Source organism: Cylas formicarius, unplaced genomic scaffold (genome assembly GCF_029955315.1).
Source record: "Cylas formicarius isolate icCylForm1 unplaced genomic scaffold, icCylForm1.1 PGA_scaffold_12__32_contigs__length_19106922, whole genome shotgun sequence".
Classification (NCBI taxonomy): Eukaryota; Metazoa; Arthropoda; class Insecta; order Coleoptera; family Brentidae; genus Cylas; species Cylas formicarius.
The window spans coordinates 18,487,898-18,503,281 of NW_026844225.1; the positions used below are offsets into that span (position 1 = coordinate 18,487,898).

Consider the following 15,384-nt stretch of genomic DNA (forward strand, 5'->3'; position numbering starts at 1 on the left):
CAACAATGAATCGAAACTTGAAGTAAGAAATCGTCATCATTCTCAGGCGTAAATAAAGAAACTGTTCCAAATTGATAAATATTTATATACTCCGAAGCTTCATCGCATTACTTCATCAGAATAAATCCTACAAGTGGATATTTGGCGTGAGTGTGCGAAGCAAATCCTATAAAAAGTTTCCTATAATCTCTGAAGGAAAACTTTCGGTTTCGATACTAGATTGGTTATCGATCGAAATGGTGGAAATGGTTGAGTGAAATGAATTCAAAATAAAACGCAGCCGCGTTTCGATTTTCATAACGTTAATTATTAGTTAATGTCGGGATTTGGTGGTAGCAAAATGTCAGAATTGGAGATGGACGACTTAATTAATTACCCATCGAAAACTTTTAATGCTATTTTCTTTTCTTTCGCCACCGACCAGCGAGGTTGGGAATAAACTGGCCGCCCCGAAATCGAGTATTAAATTATTTTATGAGAAAAGAGAGAAACGTTCCTTCGCGTGATTTACTGTTGACGGAAGTTGGAACTCATTTCCGGGGTGGTTTTTCCCTCTTGCTGTCTGGGTCCCGTTTCATCGTAAGTGTTGAATACGGCCTCGTTTGGGTTATTAATTCTACAAAAGATGTGGGCTCCTTAATGTTAATGTAAATGTTTCTCTGCCTTAAGCGGTTTTGTAAATGTATCATCGGTCAAACTGAACCCCTAGAATGTACTTTTATTTAATATTGTTTACTCGAGTTGGAGAGGAATTTTTTGGAGTCACATAAAACCACACTCAGCTAATGAGCTTGCTTCTTATTGCCGGCAATAAACGAACTTGTACGGAGGACATTATTGTAGAAACCGAGCAAATTGGTAATAAAAAATAGTCGTTTATTGCCGTAAACATTCGATAATCTGTCATCCCTAAGTAATTGATTGTCGCGATCTGAGACCGCTTACTTCTTATTTATTTATTTATGCAACGCTTTTTTCACCCTGCCTTCTAGAAATTCGTCATAAAAAACCTCCCTTCCACCCCTTCCCTGCGCGATGAAAGCGAGTTCCGTTCAAAACGGGTTAAGGGCTGACGATGACGGAATTGAAAAAATAAATTTCTAATATAGGAAATCCGAATTCTATCCAGAAAATCTATTCGAAAGGAAATGGGGAAAACTCACCGCCTAATCGAAGTTCGGCGCTGCCTTGGGCATTCTCTTTCTCATTCTGGACGACACATTGATACATCCCTTTATCGTGTCGGGTCACTTCACTCACTTGGAGCACCAAAGGGCTTAACAATTTAACTTTTCCATTTTCATCTGGATGAATCATTTCGCTGTTCTTCAACCACTGTACGCGTCCCACGGGGCTTCCGGAAACGGTGCAGTTGAAAATTGCGGTATCTCCGGAATTGATAACCTAGGAGCGAAATTTTCTTTCCTAGCGCGGATTTTGTTTTCCAAAAATTCAAATAAAATAAATAAATAAAACCGCCTTTACTTTAAGCTCGGTGAAAGTCAGCTGAACTGAAGACTTGGGACAATAAAAAAAGACATATTAAATCAAGGGAAATTGCTTAATTGTATAGGCATATCTTCGTAAAAGAGAGATATTCTGCGATTAGCTAATCTGAGGATATTTGTTAAGCAGCACATAGATGTGTATGAGGACCAGCTTTCAATCATGGGCCTCTTAATTAATGTGAGGTATTTCATGCTGACAATTAAAACGAGTTCTATGGAAATGAATGCGATTTCTAAAGTTTATGACTTTCATGATCTCGTCGTTTAAGGTTTTAAATAAATCGAATACAGGAACTTTGTAATTTTGATTTTGTCAAAACATCCAAGCAGGGCTCATAGATGATTCGTCTTAAATTTAAATCCGTAGAATTTTAACTTGGAACAGAGCGAGCACAGCAGGATTGAGGGTATGGAAAGCTTTACTATAATCTAATAACAACAAAGAAGATATTTCCTCCTTATCTGCTCCTTTTACCTATCAGTTTTTCAAATACTTTAGAAAGCACTGGCAACAGGTTAATAGGTCAAAGATCGGCAACAGTATTAGGCTTACTCAACCTTAGTAACGGTATAACCACATCGCAGGAAATATACATTTTTTTTTTACATAGATTAAACAGTTGAATTAAAATAGACAGTACTGTTCGACATAGAAGTTTTACCGTTTCTAGCGTAATTTTACTTCAATCCCATTATAGCCCAGACAACCTTCTCCTCGCTTACAAAAATTAAAACAAAAAAAAAATTTGAATTTCATTATTAGATACACACTCTTGTAAGCCAAGACTCAGATACTGCCAAAATATATAAATAAATATAAATATTTATAAATCATTAATATCGCAGTATTGCGAACGCACATTGATACCTGATCATTTTCAGTTGCAAACTGGTTTAATTCAATTTACGTTATATTAATACTTTCGTTCGCGGATGTTATATATCATGTTGATTATGAAAATTCGAAGTCATTTTTACCACGCTTAGCGAAATACACAAAACAGAAATAGGTAATAGGGTTGGAGTATAAATAAAAATACAACGCCACGGCATATCTCAAAGAAGTCAAGCGTAATGCTGACGCAAACGTTTAGTCCCCGGAGAGGATAATCCGAAAATGAAATTCCATTTCTCGTCTGCGTCCTTTTTTGATGCGTATTAATTTTGACCTCACCTGAAGCTGGGGCAGCACGTGAACGCTCAGATGCGCAACTACCGTTAGATGTATGTCCAGTCTCTGCTCTCCGAAACTGTTGTGCACCTTGCAAGTCCACCTTCCGGAGTCTTCAGGTTTCAGTCTTTTTATGAGCATAATGTCTTGAGATGGCTCGAATCGCGACGATGATTGAACCGGTTGCAAATGACCGTTGGTATCGCGAAACCACCTAGGCCAAACCAATCGCAACTAGTTTGCAAAATAAGGGAGGGGCGATCTTACCCAAAATTAGGAGGCGGATTTCCTTGAGCAGTACAAGTTAAATGAATATCAGTCTCTCGATATGTAGTAAGTGCCGTTAGGACGGTCGGGGTTAATCTAGGCGCTACACTTCTCGTTGATTCTGTAATCGCAAAACTTCCTTATGAAAGGACGATGAGAAAATATCGGATTCGTCCGTACTTATCCAGAAATACGCAAACACCATCCTTCAAATATATATTATAAAGCAAAAGATTCCACACAATCTATATGTCTACGGAAGCCGTTTGATATTTCGTCTTGTTATTTTGCATGCGGTAGGCGAATCATATTTTGTGAGAAACTTGAATATATAAAGGCTCCTAATTATTATTATTTGTCAGCGGTTATCCAGTTCATTTATCTCGAATTAAAGGTGGCGCCATTGGTACAATTAATTCGAGACTCATAAAACTAAACATCTACGTTGGACGAAAGAGAAGAACATATAACCTATCACAGATAACTTGGCTGTGACGCTCCTCTTCCTTTCTTGAGTAAGTGAATGAATTGTTAGGCAAGAGTAAGTCGGCAAGCTGTCATCGGCCCTTGCAGAACGTATCAGAAGATCCCCTGATCCATACGTCACAACGATTCGACCACCTGGAGTATAAAAACACGTCAACGTGACAACCGCGCATACACAATGAACGTATTAATATTCCTAATATCAACCGGAAATGTTTGAACATAATTTCGATGTGCCCTAAATCGAAATAATAATTGATGTCACACTCTATGCCGATATTAAACATAAATGTATCTTTTTCACCATCCCTTCCATCAGGAAACGTGTTATTCAGAGTTGTTTTTACATAAAATTGGGATATATAACGTCCAATATTAATTATATTATTAACGATTTAATTACATCCCGTACATCGATGCGAAATTATAATTGTGGGTTGATATTAATTACCGCGTCAACCAGTCCCGATGACGTCGTCAAATATTTTTATACTTTTATTATTTAACGTCGATTAAGACCTCAGAGGGTTTAACAAATATTTTTGGTGGAATGTTATCGTTAAGGGCTGTAAACGATACATTTCAAAGTGCTTTCCGCCGCTTCACTTCCCAGAAATGACGTTAGTAATACGATACCCGAGAACAATATCAAATATCGTTAATTACACTTACGCCAAAGTTGCTAGTTAGAACTGTATCCCTCTCGTTCGATGGAAACGCAACTTTAAGTTTTACACTCTCTAAAGTATAATCGATTGCCTCCAACAAGTTTGCTTTGAATAATAGGTTAAATGTTTATTTTTTCACAATCGCAGTAAACAATCTCGGACAAACATTATTGTCATTCTTTTGATATGCACGTCTATCTGAACAACGACAATTTTTTACTCACCCATATTGGGACCAGGAAGTAAAATACTCTCGTCCCTCGACCAGGATGTAACCGTTACGTGTTCTTTCACCACCGATGGTATCACGCACTTTAAAACAGCAGTATTTCCTGCTATGACGTGGCTGTGATACACGTTTACTTCGTAGTGCTCGTTTACCACTGGAACAGTTTTAAAAAAAGGAGACCCCTCTAAATGTGCTTCTTGAACGGGCGAAGAGAATATCGATTAATTAATTTATATGATTAAAATCAACGAAAGTCGATAGAATAGTTTAAAGCGATGATTTTTGGTGTCGGGTGGGTCTTTGGAAATTCGAACACACACAAAATTATTAGCAAGGAATATATGACTATTCCCATTTCGTCGGTATGTAGGACCAAAACAAACCCGGATTGTTTGATGTTTTCAACTTAATTAAACTCTTCATTAGGAGTGCATATTTATGCGAGACACGCCCTTGTTAAATTTATTTAATTGCTTGAGAATGTTGTCAAATATTAGTAATCTGGATAACATCACTTAATCTTAATGAATCGAAGCACTGAGAGAGGGGCAACTTTAACCAAGCTACATTCCGAAGTGGGAATAGTTAAGTAATACTCAGGGACACGAAGTACAATCCAACGCCATTAATGCAATATGGTTAAGAAGGTCGATATGAAAATACAAAGTATTTTTTATATAATTAACGAGGTTGGAATAACGAGCGCTAAAGAAGCTATGAATAATAATGTGCTTATATAGCAGACAGGGACGCATGAAAGTTAATTCAGGGGCAAGTGCGACAATGTTTGTAATTTTAGTTTGAAACGGCGGTGGTGTGCAAAATCTGGATGTTTTGTGCTTCGCGTCGTCTATAGATAATGAGTTAGTTGATCAGTTGGCGTGAAAGAAAGGGTGTGTAGCGGACCGTAACCTATCCGATGCGGCATCACCCTTGCATATTTATACCGACCCTTTTAAAAACGTTGCATTTGCACTCTTTTCATATTCCGCATTCATCAGTTTTTTATTGAACGACATCACCCTTATGTTTACTCGGTATTGTATATCGGTCGCCCTCGAAAACCGTCGGAGATTCGACTTTCGTATCGTAACAGTAAGTGTGAAAAATGTTTTATGCATCTCCCTTCTTTTCAGCCCGACAGATTTAAAAAAAAAAGCAAAATGTCGATGCGAATCCACACAAAACAATAAAATCAACAAATCCTTGAAATTATCATGAAAAATATCATTTAGACGCTTCAATACTAACGCGTCTAGAAAAATCAATTTTCCTTGTTCAGCTAATATTTCATATTTAACACTGCGCATATGTTTTCCTTTAATACGCCTCTATCAATACCACATTGTGTTGCGGTTGAAAGGGATGAAGTAAACTATAAAGTAAATATAACGATATAGCGAATTTGTTCAACATGCGGCAACTGGTGCTAATTAAGTAATTAATGTGATAACAACTTCGCTGAAAATCGCTAAGTTTGCTAATTTAATTAAAAAAGTTATGACGAAGCTGGTAGGACGCACACTGACGTTTCGGCTTTTGAAACGTCAGATATTCCCTATTATCGCGATTGAACAAATTTTTAATGAATCGAAGGAAATAAAACCACAATTATATATACATGTAATTATGCCTATATTATATTTAGAAACGTTTGACAGATATTATGGCAGATAAACGGATTTCCCGCTCGGTCCTTTAAAATTAGATTTAATCCGTTAAGCAAGCAGAATCTAAACCGACGCTACATCATCAAATACAAATTTCAACGCGTTGGTTTCTTTGAGGGCGCGAATTTGATTTCTCTTTGATACAGATTCCACACGATTCGAAAATCTTATAACCTAGAAAATAGTGCTGAGCAAAGGCGTACTCATTTACATATTTGTCCCGGATACTTCAACGTGTTCTGTGAGTTTTCTTTAGTTTGAGTAAGTAATGCTAAATAAATAGATGACATGTTTATTGGTCTGTCGATATATAAATGTCGTAGCCATTGGTAGTGCTCCTAGTCTCCCAACCGGGTGGCGAAATCTCGCTGCTTTCGTATGTATTTGCAACATGAAAATGTCACATATAATACCAACAACGAAGTAAAACCATTTTAGGCAGTGCGATCGGGCTCAATTTCGACTGAATAATAGAAGTTTGGCGGTTTTGATTTCCCTTGGTGCCTCCGTATACACACTGCTTGGTCACATCTATTTAGATATAAAATACGAAACAGCTGGGATCCAGGTTATTTTTGCCGGCGATGACGTTATTCGTACGTTGGTAATTTGGAAAATATCTTTTTTTTTTCAATTTTTATTCTCTCGGTGTGTGCGTAAACTTGAAAACGCTAATCGAGTTTGGATTTAGCCAATTAATTTAATGTTTCACGGGCTAAGCTTTTAGTGTAATTAACACATTCGATGATTCTAAGTTCTACTTTTAACTTTGCAGGTCCGTTCTCCTTTTCCCGCGAGTTTTTGCAATTAAAGCTTTTACCCGCTATCGGCCGGAACGGTATGTTTTGATATTTTCGACCATATCGATGTTACTAAAAAAACAATTTTCTTTTCTTCTTACGGAAGCAAAATTATATACAGCATATGGACTTTTGGGAGCATCATTGTATCCTTTTTTAGCCAATACTCCATAATGTCTTTTTGTAAACAAAATGTCTACTAGATCATTCGCATAAATTTACAAGCAGTGACATGTTTCATTGACAAAACACAAATCGCTAAAATCTAATCACGACATCGCAAAAGCAAGCAGGAAATGCTACGCTGGTCATGAACACAAATGAATATCCGGAAAAGATTCAAGATATTCTTACAGATGGTCAACTTAAAAAAGATTCGGACTCCTTGAAAAAATCATCCCCGTGACTCCTTAAGATTCACAAACCAGCATTACTCCTTCCACCTATTGTCTCCAACATATTCTCTAGCAAAAATTTCTAGTTTCTATACTAAAATTTCATTGCACAATTAAAATGCATTACATTAGATCACAGGTTATTCTGGTTAGTTTCCAGGTAGTCCCTATTTCTGTAACTCTTATTATTATTTCAGGTAAATTAAATTCCACGAATCTGGTACTATTTTATTTTAATTTTAATTGAAAAATGCTTGTCTGGAAGATACTTTCCTCATAACGGTCAAATTTTTGAACAGACTTAGGGAACAGCTATGAGTTCTCCGTTATCACCGTTTGAGGAGAAGGCTTTCAATACCTTCCATCTAAAACCAAAATTATGGTCTCATGGTCAAGATTCCCTACTAGATTTTCTTAGACATTTAAGCTCTATACACTCTATCAATAAAATGATAACCTCCCATTCCCATATATTCTTATCAATTTCTATCTGATTTTCTCATCAGACCTAAAATTAATTACCTCTTCTTTTCTCTCCAATAATTTCCACATTAAAGATATTAAGCGCTCCATCACAAAATATACTTCACCGCAACTTTCCAAAAGCAATGGGTTCAGAAGCAACCCTACACTTGCCACTGTTGTCCTTCCTTACGTTCAAAACATCACTGACCACATATCAAAAGTTTTTAAGAAATATAACGTCAAAACCAGATTTACCACTTATTCAAAAATCTCTCAACATCTTCGATCCGTCGAAGACAAAATTTCGTTTGAGAAGCCAGGAGTTTACGGCATTCCATGCATTTGCGGCAAAGAACACATTTGAGAGACCGGACGAAAAATATCAACTAGGCTCAAAAAACATGAAAGAGCCTTAAGAATATAAGACAAATAAACTCATCCGCAGTTGCCAGACACAATCACAAAAGCGGACATAAAATTTTATTCGATGAAACTAAAATTCTTGCATGTAATGAATTCTTCTAGCGACCCGAGAATCTATCGAAATATTAAGCAACCGAACAATCATTAACCGCGACTCAGGTCTTTCCCCTGTCACCAATACGGGAATCAGTCATCCGAGATGATGTTTATGCTCCTAATTTAGCTCCGCCCCCCTCAAACAATATATCGGCAGTTACCAGAAGTTTGTAAACAGTAAAAATAAACATGCGACAAAGCAGTTAAATGTAATACTGTGGAGTACCCAAATTCGACCAGAAAATCAGGATTTATAAGACCATTGTAGGTAGTATTACAACCTATGGGGCCGAAGTATAGGAAATGACTGATTATTTACGTAAAAGATTATTGGCAATGGAAATGGACTACTGGAGACGCTGTTGTGGACTAACACTGCTAGACAAAATAAGTAACAATGAGATAAAACAAAGAATGAAGATAGACACCACCATTGTTGACACTATCGAAGCCAAAAGTTTAAAATGGTACGGCCACGTATGTCGAATGCAGGATGATAGATGGCCAAAAAAAAATATTGAATTGGGACACATGGGTAGACGGTATAAGAAACGCAATGACCCAAAGAAATCTACAAGAAGAGGACTGGAGAGACAGAAAGCACGTCAATCTGCTAATAAACATTTTGTGTTCTAAGAAAACCATTGTGTGTTTTCATTTAGTTTTAAATCCTTAAATGTTAAGTGTTTTATTATAAGAATTTTTGTTTCATTGATATACCTCAACTCTAGACTAGATAAGAGCATTGGGGGAACGTTAAAAACTTACCCGCTTGTACGTGCACTTCTCGGCTCAATATCGTTCCGACTATGTTGGACGCCCTGCATCTATACATTGTCGAATGGACATCCGCCCTGTAGTCTTCCGCCCTAAACGGCGGAAAATACAACGTACCGTTGCCCAATGATTGTCTGCAATCAAGAAATTTGCTGATTGAATTTCCATTTCCCGCTCTTCCTCGTGCGCATTTAATTCATTCTATAGGTTTCTGATGTCTACAGAGGACGTCGTCCCGAAACGAGCTTAAGTCATTCAAACCCTCGTGCGGCGTTCCAAATTATACGTTTAAATATTTACTTTCAACTAGCGTCGAAATTAAAAAATCGGGATCCGTATAAATTTTGTCCCTACATTTTAAAAGTGATCGAATTGCATATAATCTACTCTCGATTATGTTTGGATTGCTCTAGAGCCGCGGCGCTGATGAAAAACTAGAGTTTGCCCTGCTCGATGGCAACGGTTGCCAAATTACGATATATAACATGTACTTGCGGATTAAATAGGACGGTTCAACCGCAAAATTATGATTAAATTTCTCGCTTTAAGAACGATAGGGAATTTCTCGATCATCAATCACGGCCCTTCTGTCGTTTTATTAAATTTTTATCTCGGGCTTCTTTATTGTAGTAAAATTCTACTTATACTTTTCTCGTGTTGGCTAGCGTGAAAATTAAAAACGCCCCAATAAAACCAATATTACGCCGGGGCTTGGGAATGAAACATATATTCAGATATGGTTATTGACTAATAGAACTTGGGTACGGAATTATGCGCTGCTCCGTAATGCAAGAGAATTATAAATCATTAACTGTAAAATTTAGTGATCTTAGCCATAATCCATAGGCGTAGTATACTCCAGTCACTGCAGTTGTGCAGTTACGTAAGCAAAAATGATCCGTATGTCTTAGCTATACTGCCATAGCGCACCTGCACAATGCCTCTGACTGGACTTTATTGTAGGCTTATGTTTCTGAATTTATTTATTATTGAGAAACAGATTAGTAAGACTGCGCTTTTAAAAATAAGAAAATTGTTCTTTTCAATGTATTCGAAGCACTCCGCCACCAAAACTCTATATTCGGAATTGCAGAAATGGTTGAAATGTGTTCGAATATAATTGGAGTTGGACAGTGAAAAAGACACCGACTCGTGCAAGACAAGTACCGAAAGAAAAGAAACTGTAATAAATGAGAATTAACGAACCGTTATCAGAACAATAATATACTCGTTTTACTAAAAAAAAAGAAATATCTACTTGAAATACCCATCGGTAAGAAAAAATTGTGGAAAACTTCGACATCAATATTTGAGAGCAGTTAGACAATACCTAGTAGAAAACGGGAATATCTACTATCAGGACGAAATTTGGGTAGACGAAGAATATACCCTTGGTAAAATATGGCAATTTACCTATTTCCATATTATTCTTACTTCTATATTAAATTTTTATTTTCTTGATCTTAGAGTAATCAGTAAGCGCTGTCATCATACCATATAGTTCTGTCAAGGCCAAAAAATTTCCGAAAGCTTCCCAACAATGTTGATCTCCTTGCTGCTCTATAGTATATAATATATAAATATATATATAAAAGTATAGCCCCGAAATCATTCATCTACGCCTTCATGAAACGGGAACATTAAAACAAAGCAAAGCCAAGAACAGCAAGAACGGTAAAACTGGAAGATGATGTGCTGAACATTAATGAAGAAAATTCGGGTTTGAAATTCAAGTAATGGAAATTCTCAAGGGTAATTTGATGATTGAAGAAGAAATGCAATAAGAAATCACTTTTACAATCAGTTCTCGCTGAATGATTGTGGTATTTCTACCGGGAAGCCTTCTCGGAGAGGTGTATAGCAACTTTTGAGATTTCTGGAGGACGTACGAATGAAAAAAAAAATGCTTAAACTTTATACGGTCCATATATGATATATATATATATATATATATTATATATATATATATATATATATATATATATATATATATAGTATATATATATATATATATATATATATATATATATATATATATATATATATATATATATATATATTCTCACGTATTGATTCACGGATGGAAAAATGTGATGACACTATATTCCGGGATATCATCCGTTCGCTCGTTGAACTCCGACTGGAATCCTGCATCCGACTGGAATCCTGCAATATATATATATATATATATATATATATATATATATAGTATATATATATATATATATATATATATATATATATAATATATATATATATATATATATATATATATATATATATATATATATATATATATATATATATATATATATATATATATATATATATATAGTATATATGTATATGTATATATATATATATATATATATATATATATATATATATACACTATATATATATACTATATATATACTCACTATATACTTTAAAAAATAAACCCTACCCCTTAATCCAACAAGAAAATCGGTTCACAAATACTTGAAGATACTAAAAATGCAAACAACGGTCACTAGCTATCAACACATATCTTCCACAATTGGTCAATGCGCTCTAGACATTTCAGCTTAAGCTTAATGCTCCAAAGTTGAGCAAAAAAAAAAAATACTACATCCTCGTAGTAACATTAACTACGTATTATTCTATCTATCGATTAAACAAAAGAGGCAAGAATAAAGTGCCGGCGGTGGAGATGGACTACTGGAGAAGAAGCAATGGAACATCCATCCATCCGCCAATAGATTTGAGAGACGATGTAGCGCAGGCCATGGAGCAAAGAGGTCTTAAGGAAGGAGACTGGTGAAATCGCGATTTATGGAAAGTGGGAATCGAGAAACGACGACAGTTGTAGATCACTCCCTAATATATATACATTTATTATTTATTTATTTGTTTATTTGAAAAAGTCTACCTAACAGGCATGAAGTCCAACTAACAGGTAGGCTATAGTACAAAGCATTATACTTATACCACACATACTTGAAAAACTTACAATATGACAACTGTACCCAGGAGACCAAACTAGCACAGAACTGACGTTTTATAATATTTTTATCTGTATTCTGTATTATTTAAGTTTTTGGTGCAACGTAGGATAAATTGATAGCATTCACATTATTTTCCTAACCTAATTTAGGAACGATTCGGGGTGTGTGGGTCTTAAAATCTGAAATACGAAAGTATAATTTCAATTTATCTGTACTTTGAAATATAACTTTTAACTTTTCCCTGTCGATGCTAATTTACACTTTATAAGTATCTCGCATTAAGAAACAGAACATAGGGCGGTTCAAAACGTTTTCCCAGTTGTTTCTGTTCTAACCCCAGCATTGTGAAATTGTGCTCTATGAATGCCGATAAAACATAAAACACTGGTGTTTTCTTGTATAATTAACCTGGACGAATTAATTAAATAGATCATAATTTCAAAACACATTTCTTTTTATTTTTAACTGCATGTTGAAGGTTAAACTAAAGTTAGCACGTGTAATCAATTAAGATACGATAAATTGTGTCGAATTTAAATTTAACCCATATACGAATGTATTATTTTGCAAAGGTGTGGTTTTCATAAGGCAAAGTTTTCGATTAATTTCCAATTATAAATTAGACCCGTTTTATTTTTTAATTTAAGTCGGCGCAACGGATGTGCCTTTCATATTCATCCAATTTCCAACGTTTATCGACTAATCGTAATTGCTACCGGAACCTGGTAATTGTAAACACATACATAAATAAATAGAATTAACTGGCAATAATGCAGCGCCGAGAGATATTTGCACAGGTCACTAGATTGGGTTGGATTAACTCTTCCATAAAATCATTTACTTGATTTTGGCATATAATCTTTCCTACTTTTGCGAACTTGATGCCAAAATATTATTGCAATCGGTCCAAGCTATTGCATGCCCGGTCTATTTGGTTTAGCTTGATCGATATATATATATATATATATATATATATATATATATATATATATATATATATATATATATATATATATATATATATATATATATATATATATATATATATATTTTATATTATATTATTATATATGTTTCCGGTTAAACAATTCGACGTACTATTTCTTTTGATCCACGTGCCGATTAATTAGAACGTATTTACGTCCTTCCTGCTAAGCATCATCAATATTGCCTGCACACGCGGTTGTGCGTTAATATCTAGTCCGTTAAAGTTGGTCCTGTTATTCCGACAGTCTATTGTTTCGTCTTTTCGGTCACGTTACTCCGGTGTGTTCTCCATTTTTATCCATTATTCCCTTTTATATAAAAGTTTTTAAAACAAAACCCTGAGCCAGCTATAGAAATGTGATCAACGACATGACCGGAGACCGTATATAATGGGAACGCGGATGTTAACGTGCTACAGAGAGTAACCGTAGTAATTTACGAGACTCTTTTAGCGTCTTTTATGTCTTGATTTTAATGATGTTTGCCTTTCTCTCTTGCATTGTTTACACTGTAATACGGGAATCCGGATGCTCAAAAGCGAGGGCCTGTTGGGTAGAAACAAGTCACGTTATAACCCTATCAATTAAAAAGCGATTTTTTTATCTTTAAGTCTTGTTATCGTTAGAGTTGATTTCACAAAACCGTCAAAACATGGTGTTAAAGTGAACTGACATTGTTTGATTCTCCATATGATTTTCCATTCAAATTTATTAACTTGACTTAATTTAATTAACACGATTTGATATTATTCATAACCTTAGTCGTATGTTTATTATTATTTAAATTAAAATTGACTCGAAAAAAGTACTTCAGGCTAAAAATAATTAAACAAAAATATAATTAACGCGTTGTTACTTCATTGCTAAATTTACGACTTTTGCTATGAAATTGGGGAAGGTGGCAAAATTAAAAATAACTTTTAAAAAGCGCTTTGTAGCAGTGAGAAGTGATAACGCAGGACGTAGAAATTTAGTATTAGTTGAGCACAATATACAACAGGTGTGTTATAAATTAACCTAAAAGAAAAAACCAAAACAGGCCCTATGCTACAATTTGTAATAATCTTCTATACCATGGAAAGTTTTTTTTTGTGATATAAATTTTTTTTTGAAATAACTTTGAAGATTCGCAAAGTACTTTTGTTATTTGGGGAGTTATTAAAAAGTAATGGACCTACACATCGAGGACACCGCACAGTGAATTTTGATTTTCAAGTATTTGTGCGGAGGTTGAACTACAAGTATTTAAACTATGTACAATTAAAATATATATTTTTAAATAACCTCTACGACTATGAGACACAAATAGCCTCGCAAAATAAAGCCGAATCAGGCGTTCGATTTTTAACACTGATTTTAATTGTTTTAGAACATAACTTTCACAGTTTGCTTTTCATATTAGGTATTTACAGTCGCTAAATGGCATTTTTTCGTTGTCCAATTTATTTACACTTTTGTAATGCATATTTGAAACTTTTCGGGACGATCACAATAATAATAATATTAAAACCGCACCTCTATTTATTTAACGTACGTAGGTACGACCCTATAAAGGGAACGAAACGATTAATGGTCAATTAACGTAAGAAGTTAATTGAAGTTGGCGGCAAACGCCAACTTACGATAAATAGGATGGCGTCGTCGACTCTGGAGTTCGATACTTGAGGCTCTTAATTCTCTAGGGGTCTCTTCCTCTCTTCCTACCGCACCACCGCCGCCTATAACTTCTACTTAAACTGTTGCCGTTGCTGCCTACCGCATCACTTACGCCCGACCAACAATCCACCTCCTAAAATACCACTCGGGATAATTCATCGCCGCATCTTGAGTTTCTCGGTTTCTTTCGCCGATGTTGTTTTTCCTTTTTTCAAGAATTTACGATTATCCGTTATTTGTGGAAATAAGAAACTCCTGTAAGGATGGATCCGAGTTCCAGTTGTAAATATTTTGCTATTGCTTCTTATATTTTCCCGGTATATATTCTTAACGTCAACTGTTTGCAGACGTCATGTTCGAAACAGGAAATAAAGGTAACAATTACAGAAAAATACAAATTACCCGAAGACCGCAAAGAACGGGAAACCTTTTGGAGTTTGGATCATTATTTATGAGATTTAAAAAAAACAAATGGGAGGAAATCACGATATGAAGCTCTTGTAACAAAGCTTTCCTTACCCTCCGACATAACTGAAGTTTACCCTTAAGCCCCCTACAAATCGAAACGCAAATAGCAATCCCGACTAATTCGTCTATTTATCCACTGCGTCGGCGTTGGCCTCTCAAATGAATCTAAATTTCTCTGTTTAAGTAAGCACAAACGACTTGGATGTGGTGGTGTCAACAAAAACTCCGTTTGCATTCCCAACCGAAACCCAATTGGAAATCGCGTTTAGCAACTGATATGTTTGTTAAGCTACTAGCCCCTGACCTAATAAAACGCAGATGGTAGTCTGGAT

The 15,384-nt window shown here is 35.3% G+C and overlaps 1 protein-coding gene across 1 annotated transcript in view; it reads right to left on the reverse strand.

The window, feature by feature from the left end:
* LOC132695704 (cell adhesion molecule Dscam2) overlaps positions 1-15,384 on the reverse strand; it is a 55,708-nt gene that overhangs the window by 20,543 nt on the left and 19,781 nt on the right. Inside the window, exons 4-9 of the mRNA XM_060660133.1 lie at positions 8,947-9,089; positions 4,325-4,483; positions 3,418-3,567; positions 2,947-3,067; positions 2,683-2,893; positions 1,164-1,404 (exon numbers count right to left, since the gene is read on the reverse strand). Of these exons, the coding sequence (XP_060516116.1) occupies positions 1,164-1,404; positions 2,683-2,893; positions 2,947-3,067; positions 3,418-3,567; positions 4,325-4,483; positions 8,947-9,089 (1,025 nt within the window). The remainder of the gene's footprint in view (positions 1-1,163; positions 1,405-2,682; positions 2,894-2,946; positions 3,068-3,417; positions 3,568-4,324; positions 4,484-8,946; positions 9,090-15,384) is intronic.